This window comes from Mirounga angustirostris, unplaced genomic scaffold (assembly GCF_029215605.1).
Source record: "Mirounga angustirostris isolate CCGP_5_RB_7025 unplaced genomic scaffold, mMirAng1.0.hap1 SCAF_12, whole genome shotgun sequence".
NCBI lineage: Eukaryota > Metazoa > Chordata > Mammalia > Carnivora > Phocidae > Mirounga > Mirounga angustirostris.
In genome coordinates this window covers 16,198,224-16,221,832 of record NW_026991720.1, presented here as the reverse complement: position 1 = coordinate 16,221,832, position 23,609 = coordinate 16,198,224, and the positions used below count along the sequence as shown (strand labels likewise).

The 23,609-nt window shown below is 44.0% G+C and overlaps 1 protein-coding gene across 1 annotated transcript in view; it reads right to left on the bottom strand.

The window, feature by feature from the left end:
• Nucleotides 1–996: 996 nt before the first annotated feature.
• Nucleotides 997–23,609, bottom strand: part of DGKI (diacylglycerol kinase iota) — a 356,177-nt gene continuing 333,564 nt past the window's right edge. The window contains exons 30-33 of the mRNA XM_064574919.1: nucleotides 21,518–21,638; nucleotides 10,928–10,964; nucleotides 9,162–9,261; nucleotides 997–4,579 (exon numbers count right to left, since the gene is read on the bottom strand). Of these exons, the coding sequence (XP_064430989.1) occupies nucleotides 4,463–4,579; nucleotides 9,162–9,261; nucleotides 10,928–10,964; nucleotides 21,518–21,638 (375 nt within the window). The 3' untranslated portion in view covers nucleotides 997–4,462. The remainder of the gene's footprint in view (nucleotides 4,580–9,161; nucleotides 9,262–10,927; nucleotides 10,965–21,517; nucleotides 21,639–23,609) is intronic.

Sequence of the window (23,609 nt, the reverse complement as noted above, 5' to 3'; positions counted from 1 at the left end):
TGGGCAGAAATGATTTTATACAAATAAATGTTAAAAATCAGTTAGAAAAGCCTCTCATTTAATAGATGTTCTACTTTTTTCTTACCTGAACTGAAAATAATCCATTTAAGTAGAGCAATTAGTTTTTTTTGATGGCTATGATGCATCATTTCAACAATGATCCATCTTATTTTTAAACAGCATAACTGAATAAAAGATGGTGCTGTTTTCAGTGATTTTCATGAGCTACTCCTACTGGAAGGAAGCCAAGCTCCTCAGACCCCAGCCCATACCCAAGTTCCTACACCTTCCTGGCAGCAGCTTGCCCTCATTAAATATCATTAGGCAATGTATGGAGTGTTAGCCCTGCAAACTCAGCCTTGTAAAGTGGAATGAGCATGACAGAGAAAGAAATTTTCCATCTGTGATCCAAAAATAGCACAGACAAGTCTCTGGGCTCAGGTAGGTCTCATGCTTCATGGAAGGTAACATAAAAAATTATAAGACCTCTTGGTCATGGATTTTATGACACAGGCAATAGCAAAAGCCACGTGTAATTGGAGTGGCTGCAATAAGAGAACTGAGCTTAGCAGCAGTAAAAACAACAAAGAATAAATGAAGAATTCCTGTTAGCTTGTCTTTGCCTGTTGGTGTTAACTATACATAGAGAGATGATTAGCATGCTTCTAAAATGTTTTGTCTACTGGAAACCTATGCAATAATGTATGTATAGTATATATATATATTATATATTTGTATATTATGTATACAAATAAATACATTTCTATATGTGTGTGTGGGGGGGGCTGTGTGCACAGAGTCTTTCTGACATAACATACAAGCAACAATGCTGATCAGTGTTAACACTGTTTATCTCTGGGGTGTGGGACTCAGGCCACTACACGAGCACAGAGGAACATCTTGACCTTGCCTGTGATTCTCATCTGTGCTATTAGAACTTTTTTTTTTTTTTAATAAAAAGCATGTCCTATCTTTATGATAAAAAAAAAAACTAAACATGTGAAATAAAATTGACATGTAAAAAAATAAAACTGCTGCCCCACATATTATAAAACATGGATATTACGAGAAGTCTAGGAAATACATTTCAGAAATCCTTTAGGCAAAGAAATGGTTACAAGGTCCAAATGCAAACTGCCTGTTGAGTATCTCCCAATGCAAACACATCGGCCTAATTGCTAAGGCCAGCTACTACAATGGGCTAGGGGGGGCTGTCACTAATGTCATGGCTGTGCACTTGCCAGCTAAATTCTCTTCTTCAGAAATTGCATGGGTTTTAGGTTATAGCCTCCATAGAGGTAACCAGAACTCTCAAAGTGAGATTTGCGGCCATGGTATTTATTTCCTTCTTGGCTTCTGGTTTTTTTTTTGTTGTTGTTGTTGTTGTTTTTAATCAGTCCTTGAATGTGATAAAGCACAGCTTAACTAGGTGAAGCTGGGTTCTAAACTGGGTTCTGTTTCATTAAATGTGTACTCCTGGAATATAGGGCTCCGAAAATGACTACCTTTAAGGTTCTCTCATGTGGTCTTGTAATAACTCTCCATTTCTCATACCCCTCCCTGTCAACCAAACCCACAAATGGAATGCCCATGAGGGGCTCTTCTGAGCCAAACACAGAGGATTGGCAGCTAAGCCAGCCATGCTCCAGTACTGTCCCGGGAGGTTTTGTAGAAAATGGTATTTCTGTGAGTATACAGTGTCATGTCTTTTAAATTAAACGTTTGTGGGTTTACAGATCCAGACCAGGGCCAGACCATTGGCTTCTACCCTTTCTGATGGCCCATTAAAGGGGAGACTCTATACTTGAGCTGAGCTGGAAACTCTTGGAGCATGTGGCCTCAGCTCTTTCTGAAGGCCAGGACTGTCCCACGCAGTGATCAATTTTAAAAAGTGCTACAGGAGGTAGGTTTAATATTGAATCCATTAAATATGTAACTGTTCCGTTCATTTTTGATGTCCTTTCCTCGGAAAACCCGAGTCCTGAGGGTGTTTGCTTTTTCAAAGAGACATTTGCTTGTTGTACATAGTTTCCCATCCATAATGTAGAACTTTTTTTGGCTTGGAATGATTTCCAAATGTACCAGAACCCCTATAGTAGTCATTACCTTACCTATTTTCATACCAGGAATTTACTGTGACTTCAGTCGGACCTATTTAAATTGGCCTGTAGCCTTCTATACCCTAAGTTTTCTCTGGGCTGCTTTGAAGCATCACAAAGAAATATGAGATGGTAGTTGGTGAAAATAGTCCTTTATCCCAGAAATGGCGGCTGGGTAACTGACTGTGTGGCCAACTGTTTGGCTTAATCTGGGGAATGGAAGGCACCATTCAAAGCCAGATCCAGTCTGTTTTAAGGATTATATTTCTGTCATCACAACATCTCTTAGACAGTCCCACCAACTGAAAAACTCCCAGATGAAGCCCAGTGATTAAATTCTCCTGGAGCCTATTTTTTCCAGTTTCTGGAAACAACATACTGCCCTCCTCCTTACCTCCCCATAAAACCCAACAGATAATTCCATTTCTAAGACTGATAGATGGAAATAGATTACTCATAACCAACCTATTCTCCCCCCACCGGAAATAACACCAATAATTTGATTTTGAAAAGGCTAAAGAGATGCTTCATCCCCACCCACAGAGAAGATATTCCTCCTTAGTACAGTACTCATATCTGTCCTCTCAAAATGATAGGTGACCAAAATGCAATTCAGGTAAGCAGTGCGTCACCACTGGACCTTTAAAGTAAATGCAGAAATACGATCATTTATGTGTTCACATGCAGAGACACCAGGGAAGCACTTTGCTTGTGTCTAAGAGCCAAATGGAAGAAAGCTCAGAAGACCTCAGCTTTAGTCTGAAACAACTTTGGATCACCCACTTGTGTTTCTGACTCCTACCCACGTCAAGTAGGCCTCTTCACTGAAAGTTAGAAGCCTTTTCCTCCTGCTCTTTTAGTTATCACAGAGTCCCTACTGGAGGGACCTGTAAGTACCAACTGATCCGTGGCAGGATTCGAAGTCGTAATTCCAACGCCAGAGACACATTTCTGGCTCAGCTCCCACAGTGGTTTTGTACTAAGAATTTCCTGGTAGGGGGAAACGAAGAAAAGAATAGATTAGACAACCCCGTATGTAAGAAATGGGGTTACAGTGCTATCAGGTATAATCTTGGGACCTGACAAGTAAAAGGTGAGGCGTCCATCGGGAAGATCCAGCCGTCCTGGAAATCCAGCAGTGGAACTCATAAAACAAGGCTTTGTCCTTGGGACAAGGCTTACTCGGGGTAGTGAAAACCAAACACTTAGAAGGAAAACCTAAAATGGGCCCCCTCTCACCACTACACCCAAGAGTCTCTACTTATTAGCCTCTGTGCAACATGCCCACAACTGTTTTCTTGCTTAAGTGAGTTATTTTGACATATGTTGCTGCTTTTGCATTGGCTGTTTTATTTCAAGTCAGTTAGCCTGCTTTCTATTATCACTAGAGAAAGTCTGGAAGGGAACGCAGTCACAGTGCTCCATTTCCTGGAACCACAGTCCCCACACGTGGTTTTCTGCTCAGCACCTTCAACCGCACTTAAAATCCAGCGGTTCCGCCAAACCGGCCGTGGGCCTTCGTTCAATCCTGTGCTGGTCTCTTATCGTCTACATCGCAGCAAAAGGCAAAGATGGCTACACGGAGGCAGTATGGGGCTGTGCAAACAGCCCAAGCTGAACCAGTCCTTCATGGCTATCAGCAACAGCCCCGCCCCCAGGGCCGGGCCCTGGGTCCCCTCCCATGCCACCTCACCATACTGCAGAGGTACAGCACACAAGTTGACATTATCCATGTGGCACGTCCCAGCTCCTACAGAATGACAAGGGATGAGGGAGGAGGGCAGGGGAGACATGCAAACGGTCACTAATAGTCTCTGTATATTTCATCTTGGAAAGAGAAGCAGCTTTACAGTTGTGTTTCTGCGGGACTTCCAGAGGGTTTTCAGAGACCTCCAGAGTGCCTTGTGGTCTTCAAAGACTGAATGTAGAGAGAGCAGATCGTATTTACTTTTTTTTTTTTTTGAATGATGGGTAGTTGCAGTAGAATTGTGGGGTACAGAGGAGTCGTGAATGCACAGGGGGAGGAGGGAGCAGTGCCATTTGTACGAACATCCTTTGAATCTCGAAAATAAATTATACAGGTGAACACAGAAGTTCATGCTACTTGCTGGAAGCAATAAGGATCAAATTTTGTGGAATGTGTATTCCACAAATCTCCAGGTACCCTGCCTCTTCCTCAGAGGGCTATCGTGTTCTGTTGGACATCCTGGTAGCCCTTAATAACTGGTGGCATGGTCTCAGATAGATTCTTGCAGAGAGAGACAGATTTGTGGATTCCATCAGCTTCTTCCAGGGGAGCTGCCCGATTGCCGGGAGGGCACAGGTGATACGCTTGCTTAGGTTCTCTTTGCAATCTACCAGGGTCAAACAGCAGTTTCCAGGTCCTCATGGCCAATGATCTTATAGTTCTGGCGGCTTTCTAGGTATGCAGCCAAATCTGGGTCTCCAGCCTGCTGTGCTCTGTCTTGAGGTGTCTTCCCCTAAAGGTGACAGTGGGAAGGAAGGAGACACAAATACGTGGAATGAGATTTATTTTTTTTAAATCATGGGGGTATTCAAAGATTACTCCCCAAAGGATTTTTCCATGCTTATGGTTTTAGAGTTGACGAGACACTTTCAAATCTATTGTCACATTAAACCCATGAGGTAGGTAAGTTCGAGAGAAAGACACGATCACTTGACAGGTGGGGCTGAGGAAAAGGGGGTTCGGAGTAACAGCTGAGGAAAAGGGGGTTCAGAGTAACAGCAGGAAAGAGTGTGGCACAGTGAGTTTGGGAACCCCAATTCTTTCTGGGAGAAGGGGGATAGAAATCACTGAAGAGAAAAGTAGGAAGTAGGCTTTCAGATGCCCGATGCCAGACTCTTCCTATTACACTAAACACTAAACTCTGGGAAGCAGCAAGCAGAAAATGAGAGTACCGGATGGTTGTAAATGATCTAAAGATGTTTCTTTGCTGGTTTCAAAGTCTTCAGTTAAGTTCTCCCAATTCAGAACTATCTCATCTCTCCAAAAAGTGAGTTAATTTCTGACTACAAAAGTGATGGATGTTGATTAGATAAACTTGGAAAAGCACAAAAGTGTTAGGAAGAAAATAAAAATCACCAGTAATTCCTATACTACACTAAGATAACTGCTGTCAACCTTCCACAGAGTAGCTATTTTGTCTTTTTTTATGGCTCTACACATAACAATTTTTGTAAATAGAAAACCATACTATGGGGCACCTGGTTGGCTCAGTCGGTTAAATGTCTGACTTCTGATTTCAGCTCAGGTCATGATCTCAGGGTCATGAGATCGAGCCCCATGTTGGGCTCCATGATGAGTGTGGAGTCTGCTTAAGATTCTCTCTTTCCTTCTCCCTCTGCCCCTCCCCCTGCTTGCATTCTCTCTGTCTCTCTCTCAAAAAAAAAAAGTCTAAAAAAACCCCATACTCTGTTTACATACTATTATATAACACACTTTTTCACTTAACATGTCAAACCTTTATGTCATTCAGTGTTCTTCTACATCATCTTAAAGGACTGTATCATTTCTTGCAGCCTACTATAATGCCATATGCATGTTTATACACACAAATGATATTTTTGGAATAAGGTCAACGAATAGATTCGGTAGTAGAAGGAAGGAAGGTCTCCATTCTTTTGAATGCATATAGATATTACGTAATGCTCCTTGAAACTTCTAATTTTTGTTCAGGGATAATGGCTTTATCTATTTAAAAAGTAATATAAGGGGCGCCTGGGTGGCTCAGTCGATTAAGTGGCTGTCTTCAGCTCAGGTCATGATCCCAGGGTCCGGGGATCAAGCTCCACATCGAGCCCCACATTGGGCTCCTTGCTCAGTGGGGAGTCCGCTTCTCCCTCTCCCACTCCCCCTGCTTGTGCTCCCTCTCTCGCTGTGTCTCTCTCTGTCAAATAAATAAATAAAATCTTAAAAAAAAAAAATAAAAAGTGATATTAAATTCAAAAAGATGGAGGCATGAACATTGTACCAAAGAAATAGCTCCATGTATAAATGCACGCGAGTTTTACGAAAATTGCTGAAGGCTTCTCAGCCTCCATCTGAGTCACTGCAATGGAGAGTGTCAAGCTCAATTAAGCCTGTAGCTTACAAGGGTATGTGGGTAGAGAATAAAAGGAAAGTAACAGTGGCTCTGGATTCTTTCTAAAATTTTACTTATTTATCTGGGATTTAATATTGAACCACTAGCTTAAAGTTCCTATATAAGTTTTTCCAACTTGTTTATAGTATTAGTAGATTATCTGATCTTCAATATTAATAAGGTTGGAATTACTAGCTTCCAAGTATTCAGAGAGGTGGACTGGAGTGGCCCTTGAGTTGATTTTTAAAGGAACTGTTCTCGGGGCGCCTGGGTGGCTCAGTTGGTTAAGCGACTGCCTTCGGCTCGGGTCATGATCCTGGAGTCCCGGGATCGAGTCCCACATCGGGCTCCCTGCTCAGCGGGGAGTCTGCTTCTCCCTCTGACCCTCCTCCCTCTCATGCTCTCTGTCTCTCATTCTCTCTCTCTCAAATAAATAAATAAAATCTTTAAAAAAAAAATAAAGGAACTGTTCTCATCAAGAGAAATTATCAAGATATTGCTTCTCCCCAACCCCAAAAAAAAAAATCTAGGAAAAGATCCAGTCATAATTATCATGTTCTGCTTTAACTTAGCATAAAATTACAAAATGGGAAAATTAACAGGTCTCCCAAAAGGATGAAGCATAGACTATTTCATACAGTAAGACCTCTAGAACACAATGTTGGGGGAACATAAGCATTCTATAATAGCATGAATAGTATGACTTCACTGACTAAAAAAAAAAAAATGAGAGAGAAAAACAGGCATACCTACATGTGAAGAGAGATCGTTAAAATTTTAATAGTATATAGGTCTAGAGTGTGAGATTTCTAGTGATTTTTATCTTTGAAGAATATCTTTGCATTGCTTGAGTTTTCTATATAAGAATGCACTGTATTTATAATCATAAAATTAATGAAGCTGTGTTTTGAAAAAAAAGCACACACATACATAACACAAAAGAGGAAGCAATCTCAAGGCATGTTGAGCCCATTTATCTGATTCAGAAACTTAGAAAGATAAAAAAGAGCAATCTGCTCAGGGGCCAGGTCTCCTGCCCAGTCTTTTAAAGAGCAATCTGCTCAGGGGCCAGGTCTCCTGCCCAGTCTTTTGTTTGTCTCTTTCAGGTTGCTCCTCCTTTTCTTTTGATTTCCTGAGGTGAGTGTGAGAGCAGTCTTTTGTGTGGTCAATAGGCAACTGCCACGCTGGAGTGTGAGTTGGCCCCAGACAAGCCAAACCTACCTGAAATCGAGGCCTCCCCTGATCCTGTCTATAGGGTTTGTGTTCCTCCATCGGATTACTCGACGAAGAGTTTAAGCGCAAATATCATCTGGGAAGAATATCACATGGAGCACTTATCTGCCACTTGAAATCCTATACCCACTTAGCTAACCAGGTAACAGACCAGCTTAACATGTCCCACAGCCCTAGGGAGGAGGAACCCAGGTGGCCAGGGTCCTCTGTCGGAGAGCAGGGATCCGGTGGACTGCAGGGGCGTGGAGAATCACGCAACGCAGCTGGCTCAGAACTGGGGTCGAAGGAAAAGAGGCCCACACAGGAGATAAAGTTATTTTATGGCACTCACTGCAGTTTGAGGAACCCCCAGGGTGAAAACTGCACATAAGCAGTTGCTCGTCCCTTAAAGAGGTCTCATGGGGAATATGTCTGTGTTCCTTGGCTACATTCATCAGCCCCAAACTTAGGCTATTCAGTGCCTTAGCTTAATGAAACCCTCATCTCTATATTAAAATTCTTCTCTGCAACCCTCTACAGTTAAACGGTTTGTCCTTAGCATCTACCCAGGGCTGCTCAGGCTCCCCTGCGGCACCGAGGTATTAACCGTCTTCCACCCCCCTCCACCCCGCCCTTCCCTTCTCCTGGGCTGCAGTCCCCGGGCTGCACCACTGAGCTACACCTCTTCCTTTGCTCCAGCTTTCAGCCCTTGCCTCGGTGCTCTCTGTAAATGAACAATTCACAGTGCAGCCTGATCTCAGGTCTCCTGAACGGAGTTTCTCCTGATGCCTGACCTCTACCTGTTGGCATCTTTCCGGTCAAGGTCGGCACCGTAGGTCACTCTATCAGTTTCTGGCCTCACTGCCCTCTCCTTAAGACACTAACACACTTTAAAGCCAGATTGACATGCCTTTTGCTGCAGGGGAACCAACCACATTTCAAGTCACGATGCCGTAAGTACCACTATAAGGCAAAGACATGATCCAAACCATTCAAGAAAAACCCACTTTGTGACTTTGTTGCCACACTTCATCCCATTGGATCCAGGGGGGTGTTCTGTCACCACAGGAGAACAACTCATCTGCTGCGCTGGGTGTCAAAAGAGCTAAATTTGGATTTGGGCTCAGCTCCTGGTCTAAGGGTACAGAGCTTTCTTTGGGTTTCAGTTTCCACGTCGATGAGAGAAATTCCCACCCTAACTTCAGGGGTTAACTTTCAGGGAAAAATATAAGAAAATAAGTAGGAAGAAACTTTTAAAAATAAAAAGCCAACGTAAAGGCACCAGATTTAAGGCTGTAACCTCTCCAAGTCCGGGCTGACCATCCTGACAGCGGCGGCTAATAACCCAGGCACCCGTAAACCACAGATCGGAAGCTACCCTAGATAAAGCCACTGAAGGAGAAATTCCAAAGCAGGCCAATGTCTTCTACGCCTCTCCTAGGGCTTTGAACCTCACCTCCCCGCAACTTGGCTGCTGGCATTCGGCAGGACAACCCCAAAGTCCCAAGGCCAGCACATTCAGAGGTTTATAAAGTCCCATAGGCAAGCACACACCCTTCCCTTTGTGCTTATACATTTAAACTACAGTTGCTCTAAATGAAGCACTTTATTTTTTCCTCCTTTTTTCCAAAGCCCCAGGCACTTCCATAAGCACAGAAAGGATGCCTTTGCCCTGGGCACAAGTGAAGGCAATGGTGCCGGTGATCCTGCCCAGGAGGAGGATGTTTGCACTCACTCATCAGGTTACCTTGGAGTCCGTCTTTCTCAGAGATGCTCCCGCATCCACCAGAAGCTGGCACACGGCCCGGTTCCGCTGGCAGGCAGCCTTGTGCAGGGCGGTCTCACCCCTAAAGCAAAGAGGAAATGGGAAACCACCCATAAAGGGGTTGGGGGCGGGGGCGGGAGTGGGGGTGGGGCTGGAGGCTGCAGGGAGGGGGTGAGGGTAGCTTCCTATCCCTGCTGCTGAGGTTCTGGGCTCATCCGCCTCCTTCGCGATCTGCAGCTGAGATCCGGGCACATTCTGGGGAGGCGGATGAGGGGGTGTCTAAAAATGCCTTCAGTTAGTCATCAACGAACCAGAACTCCAATCGCTGTCTCAAGAGTGTTAACTAGGCTGAGTGATTTTGTTTTCAACCACCGACGTTTGATTTAGGTAACACTCCATGGCACTGTTCAACAAACTGATGTGTAGAGATGGGTCTGAGCACGGTGGAATGATTTTCTCTGTGGACACATGTGGGCAGAACATAGGGGCACCGGATCAAGTACACACGGGGCAGGCATGGAAAACCACAGGCCCCTCAGGCACCTCACACAGGTCTTGGCAGACCACCATCTGGCCCTCCGTGGAGTATCTCTGGGGGACTCGGCGTGGAAGGACCAGGTCAACACAAGCCACCCTACCTACTGATTTCATGCGAATGGCAGGTGGGAGGGTGCGGGCAGCCGCAGAGGACATCTGGGAGAGCTGGGAACACAAGCTCTACCCTGTTGGCCATAGGCCTCTCAGTATAGGAAGAGGGCAAAGCAAAGTAGCCATTTCTACCCCCTCTAATGGGCAGTCTAGGGAGGAGGAGGTTTCCATTCTGAGTCCAAAATTGAAAAGATGCTTAATGCCAAGCATGTGGAAAATCAAATGTAGTCCTTAGAACAAACGGGTTCATGACAACTTTGCCAGTAGGATGTGGTATGTGGACAAACTCTGTCACGACAGTGTCTTCCCTGTCTAGTAAGTCATAACTATAGAACTCTACCCTTCCCACTCAGCTTCCATTCTATTCATTTCTACTTTTCCTCCTCCAGACCTACTTAACTACTCCCCATCCATCTTTATCTCTTTTCAAATGTCTTTGAAGTTTTATAGTGCTTCTTATATGGCTTTCAGGGTGAGATGGCGAGCCTTTCTTTGTTCCTACTTGGGGAGTAGGAGCTATTTTGCTGCCCTAGGAATAAAAATGTTGAAAACAAACATTATCAGTTTGGGGACCACCCGAGAGAAGATGACTTTCTCAACCGGAGTTTCTCTTCTGAACCACAGAACATAAAAATGATTGGATTTACTATAGTCTTAATTCTCCAATGGTTGTATATACCTAGTTCCATTCCAGACCCGGTATAGAGGTTTCATTACAAACAAAGGATTCCGTAGGGTATTAGGACTTAATTTTCTCACAAACCCCAGTTGAGAAAGAGTAAATAAAAAAGGTAAATGTATTTATCTAGACTTCTCAGTAGTCCAAGATGCATCAGTGCAAAACTACCTTGCCTATAGGAAGCTCTAAATGATGACTAGCAATGACTGTGCATGCAACCATTATTGATTCTTGTCATCAATTTTTATTGTGTAATTTTTGATTTAGAAGATTAGCCCTGCACAGTTATAAATACAATTGAAAGTGAACTTCTTATCACTGACATTTAAATTATGTGCTGTATGCTCTATAGGCTACATTCTTCTCCCAGATATGTTCTAAAGAAAATAATCTAGACTATGTAATGAAAGGAAACACTCACGTTTCGCTGTCTGCCATATCCAATAACTCGGAAGGTCCTAAATAAGAGGAAAACAAGATGCCATCAAAAATAAGTTCAGAAACTAACATTAACAAAAAAATCTATAGTCACAGAATTAAAACACGTTGGAAAGCTGAATAAAGTAGAGTCATTTGGTGCAAGGGATATTAAGACCACCTCCCCTGCTCCACCCCCCCCCAAAAGAATGGATTTCTCTATTCCCACTCACCAACCTCCCAACCGCCACCAACCCATATGTGTGGAATAATACAGCCTATGCTTTTAAAGCAGCTTTCAATCAGGTTGAAGACATAAAATTAGTCAGAATAGAATAAGTGAGAAATAACTAAGTGGTTACCTTGGGGGAATGGGGACACTTCAGTGGGCTTTAAGGATTGTTTATCATTCCCCAGAGGCAGGTTGTTTAAGACGGGGTTTTATACTGGATAATTTTAAAGCTACAAGATACCAGAGATATCATCCAGTCCAATATCTATATTTTAGAAACAGTAAAATTACATTTTTCATAAAATTTCCCTTCCAAGACCTGGAAGAAATGTTATGCACAGCAAATGATTATAGATGCTTCCTTAGGAACTGAGATGTCTGATGAGTTTGTGCACTGATGATGTTCTATTTGTTCACCAATTAAATCATTCAATCTGCAAACAATGCTTGGAATGACCACCTTTCCACCTTCTGCACCAGTGATTCCTTCCCCAACCCTCCTGTACTCTAATCAGTCTACGGGTATCAGCTGAGACACATTTTCCATAAAGCCCTCTGCAACCCTCACTCCAAATACTGCATTAAATGTCCTGCCTATGTGCCCCCTCATTTTGTACACTAACCCTATGTCCTGTACTTGGGAGGGTAACATAATTTATCATCCAAATTGAGACTGTCCCAGACAGGTGGGGATATGTAATTACTTTAGTGATCATGACATTTAAACCAGAATAAAACCACCTGCGGATTTGTCTCTCTCCATAACTAGACTGTGGTAAACCCCCTGGAAGCTGTGGCTTATGCCTTGTTCACCACTACATCCTTCCTTGGTGCCTGGCATAGAGCCTGGTACCAAGCAGATGCTTACATGTTTGGTTGAATTAATGAATAAATGTGCTTGGACATGCCAAACACAGTTCTAGGTATTGAGCATTTTAGTCTTTAAAAATATGATCCTATTGATTTGCTCTCTGTCTTGTTGGATATCATTATAATTGAAAATTTGCTTTTATGATTACTTATTACATAAAAAGAAGAAAGGGGAGAGATTAGGACTTCCCAACCATGAAAGTCACTGGCCAAGAAGATGACTAAGATGCCATGGGACCTTCACAATCCTCTTGGTCATCCAAGAGCTGGCTCCTCTTTCACATCTACTGGCCGTCTAGGCCAGGTGAATTTTCCCTTGCATCCTCTGCCCTATTTGTCTCTCCTCTTTGTCCTATTTGACAAATAGGCTTCCTAATTGGTCTCTGCCTAGAGCATAATTAGCATTCAGAAACAGGTACTAAGAAAAATGAGAAGGTCTCTCATCATTCAGATTTCTAATTCAGCATATTGACTGCTTACTGCCAAGTATTCAACCATGAAAGTTTGCAGTCTTTCACCTGGAACTACCCTTCCTCAATTTGTTCCAGGTTCCATTTCTTCGTATCAGCTCAACTGGTAACTGTGCCATCACCCGCCTCTCTCTGGGGCTCTCCCAGCTCAGAGAGCTTCTTCCCTCCACTCTCCCGACCCAGAACAGCCTTCCCAATTTCTAGCCACATACCTAAGTCTGACCTGTCCTGTAAAGCCCAGTCTGTGACAAGGTCTTCTGAAACGACCAGCTTTGACAGAAAGAATCTATCCCTTCTCTGAACTCCTTCTCTCGTAACACTTACTTGGTTCCACCCTTGTATTATGTATTTGCTTTTCACTCATACGCCTTGTCTCCCTAAATGAATTATACTAAATCCTTGCCGTGTAAGAACATTTATTATTTTTCATTTATTATTTTTCTAGCACCTATCCTACATTAAGGATTCAAAAAGACGTAATGCATTTATTTTTGTTCCTCAGTCTTGTGGTTCTAAGGAAACATGAACGATAATGACCACAACAAACACCCAAAGAAGTGCAAGGCAGTACCATGTAGTGATGGGTACTAGAGCTGAACCTCCTTGCTTCAAAATTCTGGCTCTACTTGCCACTTACTGGATCTCGGGCCAGTTCATTTAATCTCTAGGTCTCTTGATTGCCACGTACATTTGAGAAGGATTGATAATATGTATCTCACAGGATTCTTGTGAGGTTTCATAAGTCAATATAAGTTATAGGCTTAAAATGGGAGCTGGCACGCTACATGCAAATTCAGATCGGAAGTGTCCTATTCTCTGACTTAAGCAGGTTACGCTAAGTGGAGATGTGGAGCATCAGCCGAGGGAGGAAATGTACTGGGCTCTGCACTTACCTCCATTCACTTCTGAAGCCACTTGTTGACTCAAATGCTAGGTCCTGAGAACCAATACTCCAAACCCCTTCAACTGTTGGCAGGGCATTCTCCACAAGGTCAAGAACAAGGACACTTACAATGTCCAGTGGTCCCCAAAGAGAGTGCCTGCCACCTTCAGCCAACCCTTGGAGCCGTTCGTTTGCAAAGAAATTCCATGAATAGGAGCACCCCAGCCCCACTCCACTCCAGCAGCTCTGTTCCCACCATTCACTGCTAAGTGCATTCTTATCTGGGCACCAGAGGCCTCAGCCCCTTCCCCCTTCATTCAGCACTCAGAGCTGCACCCACGGTGGGTCCACCAACTCCAGGGTCCATGCCACCATGTAACGAGAGGCTGTGGGACCAGCTACATCAGTGCCAAACCGCCGTTGTTTGACACTCTGAACGTGGGGACAAGGCAGAGAAGGGACCTTGTTCCTCAAGGGTCTTACAAGAATCGCCATAAATGCAGCCAACCCAGAACAATGGCAGAGCTGATTATCCAGTTTCTGAGTCAGGCATGCCTGTAGCTGCTTATCACCCTCCCCTTCTCTCCTTTTAATCCTCGGCAGCTGACAGAGGTGAGAGGAAGAGGTGCTGCTCCTAAAATGAGACATTCTTGCTCTTAATTAAAACCTAACAAAACTCCAATTACAGGTTTCAGGAATGGAATGGGCTCTGGAATGATGGACTTAATTAACCCAAACTTTCCTCATCTGCCCATCAATACATATAATCACCAAAGAGCAGAACGTTTTGAACAGTGTCAGGCAAATCACCAATGAAGAGGCAAGGGTGGCAGCGAACTGATGACAGGCGGGAGTGTGGAGCTATTTTTAATAGTACAGGTACATTTTCTAGTAATGTTTTAACCTGCTTTAAAATAACTGTGTTTGCATAATGCTGGTGAGAGGGGGTTGCAGAGGAGGAAATAAGAAGAGGCCTGAGTGCCAGGTGCAGCCCAGGAACAGGCTGGAGGTTCCCTCCCTTCCAATGATCTGCTGGGAGCTCCTTCAGTAGTATATTGTGCTGTTTAGTAGTGCTCCGTGCGGGTTAGTAGCATTGATTCTCCAATCTTACAATTTGGAGAAAGGGGGCATGGCCAGAGAGACAAAAAAATAATCCACCCAGACCTCACAAATTCTCTTTAAAGGAAAAAGTATTTTAAAAAAATAGAATCTATGATTTTTGGAAAGTTAATTTGAGTCTCACTCATAAGGGAGAGCCCAAGAGAAAGAAAAGACGATGGAATTCTTCCAGTTTATATCCATGGTGACTATTTGGATCTAAGGCTTATTGCATATTTTAGGTATGCATATGGTCTGATTGTGGATATCATGCCATCTCCCTTAGGGAACTGGAAGGAATACCATGACTTTGTTAGCAGTGAACTCACATTTATTCCCTGAATATAAAAGGACGTCTTGGTTCTCTGTCCCTTCTAGGGTTTATTACAATGTCCACACTCAGTCCCACAGGTGACCTACACCAGAAAACAACTGTTAAGTCCTGACTGAAGGGACACGTGTGCAAATTTCTCCATGAAACTTTCAGAGGCTGACGATCGATCACTGCCCCTCCACAGCTCTGCACCAGTTGTCACTGGAGCCCTGCATATAATACCTCTATCGATCTACCCTGCATTGTGGTTGTTTATCCGTGTTTCATTGCCCTCACCAGGTTTTAGAACTGTGGAGGGCAGAGACCATATACTACATACAAGTCTTGGCAAGTAACCTAACATCACTATGCTTCAGCTGTCTCCACCTGTCAGATGGAGATAAGAGAGCTCACTATGTAGAACTGTTGTAAGAATTAAATATGTTAATACATACAAAGCAGTTAGAACCATAAAAGTTAGCAGTGACTATCACTATAATATTTTTTCTCAAAAGTTCATGGGGGCAGAATTCATTTTTTTTCTAATAAATGAATGAAGACCTTTAAAAATCAATGTGGATCCCAGCCAGCATCCTATTTTTTCTCAGAGAAAGATCCATAAAGGTAACATGAATTCAAAAGACTGTGCTACATAGGGAAATGGTCCAAAAAATAAGGGGGAAAATGTACTAAGAGGATACCCACATCAGTATTCGGGCGAAAGCCAGGGAATGCGAGAGGAAGCCAAACTTCACAAAGCTCCCAACACGAGAAAGTGAACAGCATGGTTAGGCAGTCAAGCCTTCCAAACTGCAAGTTTGCTGCCCGGTGCTCATTCCACTGGCTCTCCCACTGGACACCCCAGCTTTTGCTGGCGCAACCCTGTCATCAATACTGTCCTCGTATTCTATATGATGTGTCTTTTATCATGTGCACCCTTTAGTTTGCTTCCCACATCAAGGCATCCAAATCCCCTTTGCTATTCCTTCCACCTCTCCATGGCCTCTCTCTCCCTGGACCTCATTTCCCATTAGTCTCCCAGACGCTGCCAGCAGACCATTCCAAATCCTCCTCTGCCCCAGGACAAAAGCCGCACAGATGTGGGGAGAGCTGGCTCTGGGAACTCTAACAGCACCGTCATCCTGTCCCAGCGGGGTGGTGGTCGTTTCTCTCGGGGGACCAGAGGCTGAAAAAGGGGGGTAAAAAAGAAGAAAGAAAAGAAAGACTAGAGACAGAAAACGAGGGAAGACAAAATAAGCCATTGAAATCAAAAAGGAAATGCATGAGTGAGATTTCTATCAGGACACACGGTAGGGGGGCAAAGGGGTGGGAGTGGGGAGAATAAAAACAAAGGAGCGAAATGTGTGGGGTGGTAAAAGCCTAAAACAACACAAAAGTCTCTTGGAGGGGTACAAGGCGGGAGGAGGGAGTGGGTAGAAAATATGGTTGAAAGGAGCTGAAAAGCAGGAACCACTGGGGGACCCAGGCTGGAACCCCTCGGCATCTTTCCCTCTCCACCCTGTCCCCATGGAATTTTAGCTCTCTTCCTCCTCCATTCTCTCTGCAACCCTCCCAAGGCCCAAATTCCAGTTTTTCATAAAGGAAAACAGCAGGTTGTGCATTTGAGAGAAAGTCCCAAAGAAGATGCAGGACAGAGAAAAATTCAAACCGCCTGCGGCTTGTCAGAGTCTACCACACACTCCTGCCCCTCGCCCCACAGCCTGGTTATAAAGAGCACTTAGATGAGAAATACATTGCTTAGTGTGGTGTCTGGGAAGACAACGAATCTCTCACGACTCCTGTTCAGGGGGCGCCCTCCTGACTGTGGACCCCATTGCTCACCATAAATAACCAGTGAAGAGGGGGGCAAAGCAGAGGGAGAGGGGCTCCCGCCTGAGCAAGAATGCAGGGCGCAAACAAGCCCCTACACTCTCAGGCATCTTGAAAAGGGCCCACGGATTTCTCAGAACCCTTGTCAGGAGGCCTGTTGTCGGGTATTTGAACAGATTTTACGATTTATATCATATGAAGCCACAGGAAAGACTTAAACCAAATTAAAAACAAAAAAACTAAAACTTCAAAAGATTTGCAGCATTCGAGATTGGGAGGAATGTCCCTCTCCATCTTTGGCACCGTGTAAAATTGTACTCTTTTCCCATTTACATGAGTTCGAATTGATCAGACTTGTCTACCACAAATCTGATGCTGGTTTATAAATACAAAACTTCAAAAGATTTGCAGCATTCGAGATTGGGAGGAATGTCCCTCTCCATCTTTGGCACCGTGTAAAATTGTACTCTTTTTCCATTTACATGAGTTCGAATTGATCAGACTTGGCTACCACAAATCTGATGCTGGTTTATAAATACATTGCTGGTTTATAAATTCAGGATGCATCCCAGCCTCACGGAGGCCTCTTGGAAAAGGCTATTTTCCTTGTCAGACCAAGGGGATTCTAGAGCCGCCACGACATAAAATTGGAGAGATTATTTCACTGACCAGGGGTCACATTAAGAGGATTGTTACAGAGCAGAAAAAGGGTTGTGTTTCCCTTGAGCTTGTCCCTGCCTTCAAGAAAACTGTAATTTACAGGGGTTTCTATTATTTAAAAGAGACAAATTTTTCTGCAAAAAAAAAATAGTTTACAATCGCAACATGCACAGGCTAATATAAATTGTTATCAGCGACTAAAGATGTAAAAACAAACAGCAACAATGAAAACAGGGGAGCTGAAGCGCTTAGCTCTTGGGGAACCTGCTGATTTAGGAGGGCTATGTCAAAAGATTTGCATGCATATTCCTGAATAAGTAGAAATAATGAGATCAACGTTAAGGCTGAAATCGACAGTGCCTATCAGGTTGATAAATGCTAGTTTCAGTAAAAAATCAACTGCGAGTTAGTTCGACTAGAGAACTATTTGACTAGAGAACTGAAGGGCTAAAAACTGCCATCCCTCAAAACTGCAGTGATTCTTGGACTGGAGAGCATAATAAGATTTTATTTTCATACAGAAAGATGGAGTGTGCTTCATATCTCTAGTCTCTCTCTCGTTTGTACTGGCCAGTGAGATCCTGGTGAGGCAGGGAGGGAATCAGATGCCTCCCGTGACCTTGACCTTAACCTTGAGCGTGACCATGGGAACTGCTTGCCTGTGAGGGAAGTAAAGATGAGTGCAGGAATCTCCAGTTGTTTTTCTCATTATCATAAACATTAAACCAACTAATTTATTAAATCTAACCCCCCCCAAAAAACTGGAAAAATAAACACCTTCTCCCCCCTAATTAACAGATTGCTTCGTGTCCTTCAGTTTTGATAGAGAGAGAGCTGTATTGTGTGATTCACCCTTTACAAGAGATGCTGGGGATGGAAGAGAGACGACTGTAGTATTGGAATGTCAGGCTTTGGTTACAGCACTAAGACTAACATACCAGCTTGATTTCATGCCAGGCAAAGTACGTGTGCATCAATCCACAGGTGGGGTTAGAACTTGCAACCTTTTAGAGGCCCTATTATTTAAGGTAGTGGAAAAAGGAGTGGGGGAAGTGAAAATCTGTGATTTTAGACTAATATCATCTCATGCCTCATCACTCATGCCCCTGGGGGCATGCAACTGAGGAGAGAGATTTTGGTTTGTTTTTAGTATAAGTATGTCCCAAACATTGCACGGGTCATACTTAGGCTTAAAAAGGGGGGAAATTGCTGTTGTTGAAGAACTTGCAAATTTAAAGAATTATTGTTGCTAATCAACCTGAGGACCCAGAACCAAAGGAAAATATAAAAGCTGAGGTCCTGGGGATTCCAGGTGGGACAGTAGTTCAGGATATTGAGAAGGTAAGCTCATCATTTTCAAATGAAGAAGACAGAGGGTAAGGGAGGATGGTAGGTTAAATCTGGCCACAGATTATTTGCAGCTCCTTTCATGGGGCGGTGGGGGCCATTTTGCCCTCCTTTGAGTCAGGGCCAACTCTGTGACCTATTTTAGCTAACAGAATGCTGCAGAGATAATGCAGAACTTTCCAGCCTGGCCTCAGGACATTTGGAAGCATCTATCCTCACCCACCTGGAACCATAGGACTATCATGCCGTGAAGAAGCCTGGGATAAAAGAACAGGTAGAGAGGGAGGCTGTCCCGGGAGGTGTCACAGCCATTCCGGCCATCTCAGCTGAGAGCCCCAAATGTGTGGGGGAGTCCATATTCAAGACAGACTCAATCACAATTGCAGCTCCCCCCAGCCTTGTGAGTGAGACCAAGGGAGACACCAACAGGTGACTAATACAGGGAGGTTTCCAGAACTGTGCGTGGTGGGGGCGGGGGGCGGGGAACACTAGCTCTTCAGGAGAGGTAGAGAGAGAGAGAGTTCCTAAATTGTGTTAGCACTCAAATAGATGGCCAGTGTCTGACCTAACTCGGGAGAGGGTCTGTGGGTATTGAATAGGTTAAGGTATGCGAGCAAACATTCAGTCTCATGGGGTGAAGGACAAACTAGGAAGAAAGGATTGAGAGTGGTCAAGAAGACAGCAACCAGGAGTACTTTAACCCAGCGAAAGACAAGTAAACTGACAGTATGTATATCTAAAGCTCATCTGCATTCTGTGTGGTAGAAATCCTGAGATCTTTTTGATTACGAGAAAGATAATCATAGAAGCTCTGTGACTTTATGCGTTGTCTGTGGGAGCCGGGTTCTAACATTTGATTTTGCCTCTCACCAGCCTTTGGAGAAGTCACTATGGGAAAGAAAAAATACCTATGGTTTTTTTGTTTTGTTCTTTTTTTTTTCCACAAAGGAGGCAAGCAGAACTTACGCCATCACTGCTTTGTAAGTCTTGCTCCCCCCCTGCCCACAAATGCTTTTGTTGCAGTGGGTCTAATGGGTAGGGGAACAGCAGATGAGAGGATGCATATCCCAGACACAGCACCAAGGAATACAGCTTACCACCTGAGCTTTCCAGCATAGACAGGCTTGGGACTGTCCAGCCCAGCCTCCAAGGGGAAAAGAGATGGTCTAATGATCTCCATCCTGCTTTCACATGCTTTCCTTTTCCTAAACTGTTCTCTCCACCATAACTCAGGCCAAGGGTTCAAGCAAACTCATCATGGTGAGAAGGAACTGAAGACAAAACAAGGTGAGTCAAACGTACCTGATAGTCTAATACCTACCTTGCAGGTCCTTGTAAAGATTAAATGATAGGATGTTTAGTATAAGCATCTGAAAATCTAGTAAGCGTGTGACAAATGGTAGCTATGTTATCTACCTGTGGCTTACAACAGGACTTAAAACATCCATATAGAACTATTTTCAATTTAATTCTGCATATGATTATGTTTTTTGGCCTCAATTGCCTGGAAATAGTGACTATACTGTGCGTGTGTGTGCGTGTGTGTGTGCGTTTGCATGCGTGCGTGTGTGTGCGTGTGCGTGTGTGTGCGTGCGTGTGCGTGTGTGCGTGCATTTGCAAGTGTGTGTGTGCGTGTGCATGCATGCGTTTGCATGCGTGTGTGTGTGTGCGCGCGTGCGCGTGCATTTGCATGCGTGCGTGCGTGTGCATGCGTGTGTGTGTGCGCGTGTGCGTGTGTGTACACACTGGTCTATAACAGGTAGCTCCTCTTAACCACTCCCCACAAATATGTGTTGACTGAAAGACATGTTGAAGTGAATAAAAAGAGGAGTGGGGTGCCTGGGTGACTCAGTCGGTTAAGCGTCTGACTTGATTTTGGCTCAGGTCATGATCTCAGGGTTGTGAGCTCCATGTTGGGCTGTGTGCTGAGCGTAGAGCCTACTTAAGAGTCTCTCTCTCTCCCTCTCTCTCTTCCTCCTTTGTTCATGCACGCATGCTCTCTCTCTCTCTCCCTCAAAAAAAAGAAAAAAAAAAAAAGAGGAGCAAAAAGGACTGTGCATGTCTACGAATACGCTTACTATTTTCAGCCTGGATCTGGATGCCAGAGCTTCACTGCTAGGGCGCAGAGAAAATCCTCCAGGATCTCTGTGTACCTACATCTAGCAGACCTAGAGGCTGCTCGAATCCTTCCCCTCTCAAAGACAGCCAAGCCAGGCAGGTTTTTCCCTTTACTCCTGTTCTTAATTCCTAGAAACACTATGAACATGGGAAGCTGAAAGTACTGGTCAAGATATGGGATCTATCCATGTGTTTATGCCTCTAAAGGACCATGAGAGAAATATGCTAAGGTACATGCTACTTCCAGCAACTATCTAACCATGGAAGACAGGGGAGTCCCAGATGTTTTCAAAGAGAATGAAGCGTGGCTTAAGTTGAAAAGATGAATGAGATCCAGGCAGAAAAAAAAGAGAGAGAGAGAGAGAGAGACAAGCCAAAAAACTGGAAAAAACCGTGCTCATGTAATCCTCAGAATGATCAGCTATGAACATGGATTTGGTACTGGGTCCCAACCAGGCAACTTAAAACGCTTCCCAAAACAATCCAGCGTATTATGTCGGGATGCATTTGTTTTTGTCTTTTATTTTTCAATCAATCAGCTCACCAGTATCCTGCGAAGACCTGGATATGAGAATTATTTCTAGGAGCCGTTCGGTCACAGCGACCCACATGGGTCAGCGGTCTGTGGTTCCATTTGCCTCACATCAGCAGGGGGTGTCAGCTAAAAGGTGGGGAGCATTTCTACTGTTCTGAAGACAGCCAGCTTGAGAGCCCACTTAGACGGTTCAGTTGCTTCGTGGATAAGTGCCCCTTGGTTCGTTGCGCCTACTTACCGTGGTCCAGGATGTACTTCACGATCTCCCCGTGGCCGGTTTTGGCTGCATGGTGGAGGAGGGAGCAGTGGTCCGGCCCCTGAATTAGCAGACTGCCTCCATTTTTATAGCTTTCCATTAGCTGACAAAGAGACACAGGAAAAGAAGCTCAGGCAGAGTCCGGAACAAGGGAAAGTACAGCTAACCGGTGATAAAATAAGAGTGATGTAGCAAACCACAAATGTTTCTAGCCTCAGAGGACGCCGAGAAGTCAAAGGGATGAAGCAACGTTCCTGCACCGTGTTAGCACTCAGATAGCTGGCCAGTGTCTCCCCTCACTCTGGAGAGGGTCTGTGGGCACTAAAATGTGGAAACTGAAACGTGCTGAGTGAGTTATTTCTTTTCTGTTTGATGTCTTTTTCTTTTCTGGGCACTGGTCGCTGTCCTAAGAGAGTGAAGGGCAGCAAAGAGAAGAAACGCTTTCCTATGTTGGCTCGGGTTTCTCTTGAGTGAAAGAGTAATTAAGGCCGGAGACAGGAAGAGCTTGGTGTCTGGTAGCTAAGCTCCTTTCCGAGCCTATGGTTTCTCTCCAACCTCTAATGAACCTAGCTACCAAATACAGAAGCTCCTTCCCATTTTCCCGTGGGAGATGGTGGCACACGTGTGTACAGCCTCTTTCTTCTTCCAGATCTGCAACCCAGCCAGCACGCCTTCTGTTAATCATCCAATCCATACCCAGTGAGGCTAGAGATGATCCACAGGATGAGAACCCAAAGGATTCAGAGAATGTGGCAGGAGAAACCTAAAATACCTATATTGTGAGAACAGACTGGAAAAGGACCAACAGATTTTGCAGCCTGAGAATCATGTGGTGAAATGAGGATGCGGTCTGATTTCATGAAATACTGAACATTACAGAAAGTGTAAATGGGTCCCTGTTCTCCAGGGTATGGGAGATATACCTAGAGCAGTATAGGAGAACAAAAAGAGTCTTTCTGGAACTTCTAAAAGGTAGTTTCAGGACAAAGAAGAATACAATAACCCGGCAGGTACCAAGCAAAAGGAATGGATCTATCACCAAGAAGTTAGATGGCACACTAAAAAAAAAAAAAAAAAAAAAAAAGGTAAGCATCTCATAAGGTCAAAGAAAGTAAACTCATATCCAACCATGGAACTGCCATTGGCAGATGCCAGGGAAACAAAGATGAATAGGACTTGGTCATTGGCCTCAAGACCTTGCCATCCACGGCGAAGACAGATATCAAAGACACATACAGGAATGGAGAAGAACATAAGGAGGTTATCACGGGGTGAAAAAAGAGTCAGGGAAGGCTTCCTAGAAAATAGGCCAAAAAGGAATAGTTGAATGGAAGTAAAGAAGTTATGGGGACTTTTTCCCTAAACTACGAGGCTATAGGACAGCAAGAGGTAGCTAATAGTTTTCCAGAAAGAATCTAAGCATATCCAGTACTGTTCAACATTAGTCTTACAATGACACTCCCTTTCTTCATTGGCAGATCCATAAGGGATTTGGGCTCAGTGGAGCAGCACAGACCCAATCCATCAGCTGCCTGGATGCTGCCTTTCTGTGGGGTTTTTGGACACTGCGGACATGAAGTTAGTCCGTGGGTATCTTATGCAGCTCAGGTGCACAGCAGACGCTCCCAACAGCCTTCACACTGGATGGCTCCTGGGGTCTTCGGTTCTCTGCTATCTGCTGTGTGCTCTCTCTCTTACAGACACGCACACAGTTTAATATCTAATATTTCTTCTGCTTTCTGCATGGCATGGAATAGACAAACAGAAGAAGGTGGAAAAGAAGAAAGAAAAGGGGAAGAAAGACTTGGGAAGGAAAGAGAGAAAAAGAATGAGAAAGAAAAACTAAGTCACTGTATTTCATCTTTCCATAAATAAGGTTAAGTAATTTCTTAGGCACTTAGGAAATGATTGTAACAGAGAATGTAGTAAGACAACCTACTGAACATGGCAATTTCCTGTATTTCAAATAGTTCTCTATTAAGTACAAAAAAAGTGGGGTTGTATACACAAGGGACCCAAAAAATATGCTGCCTAGACTAAAAGCATATGCAAAATGAGATAAAAAGATTTCAAA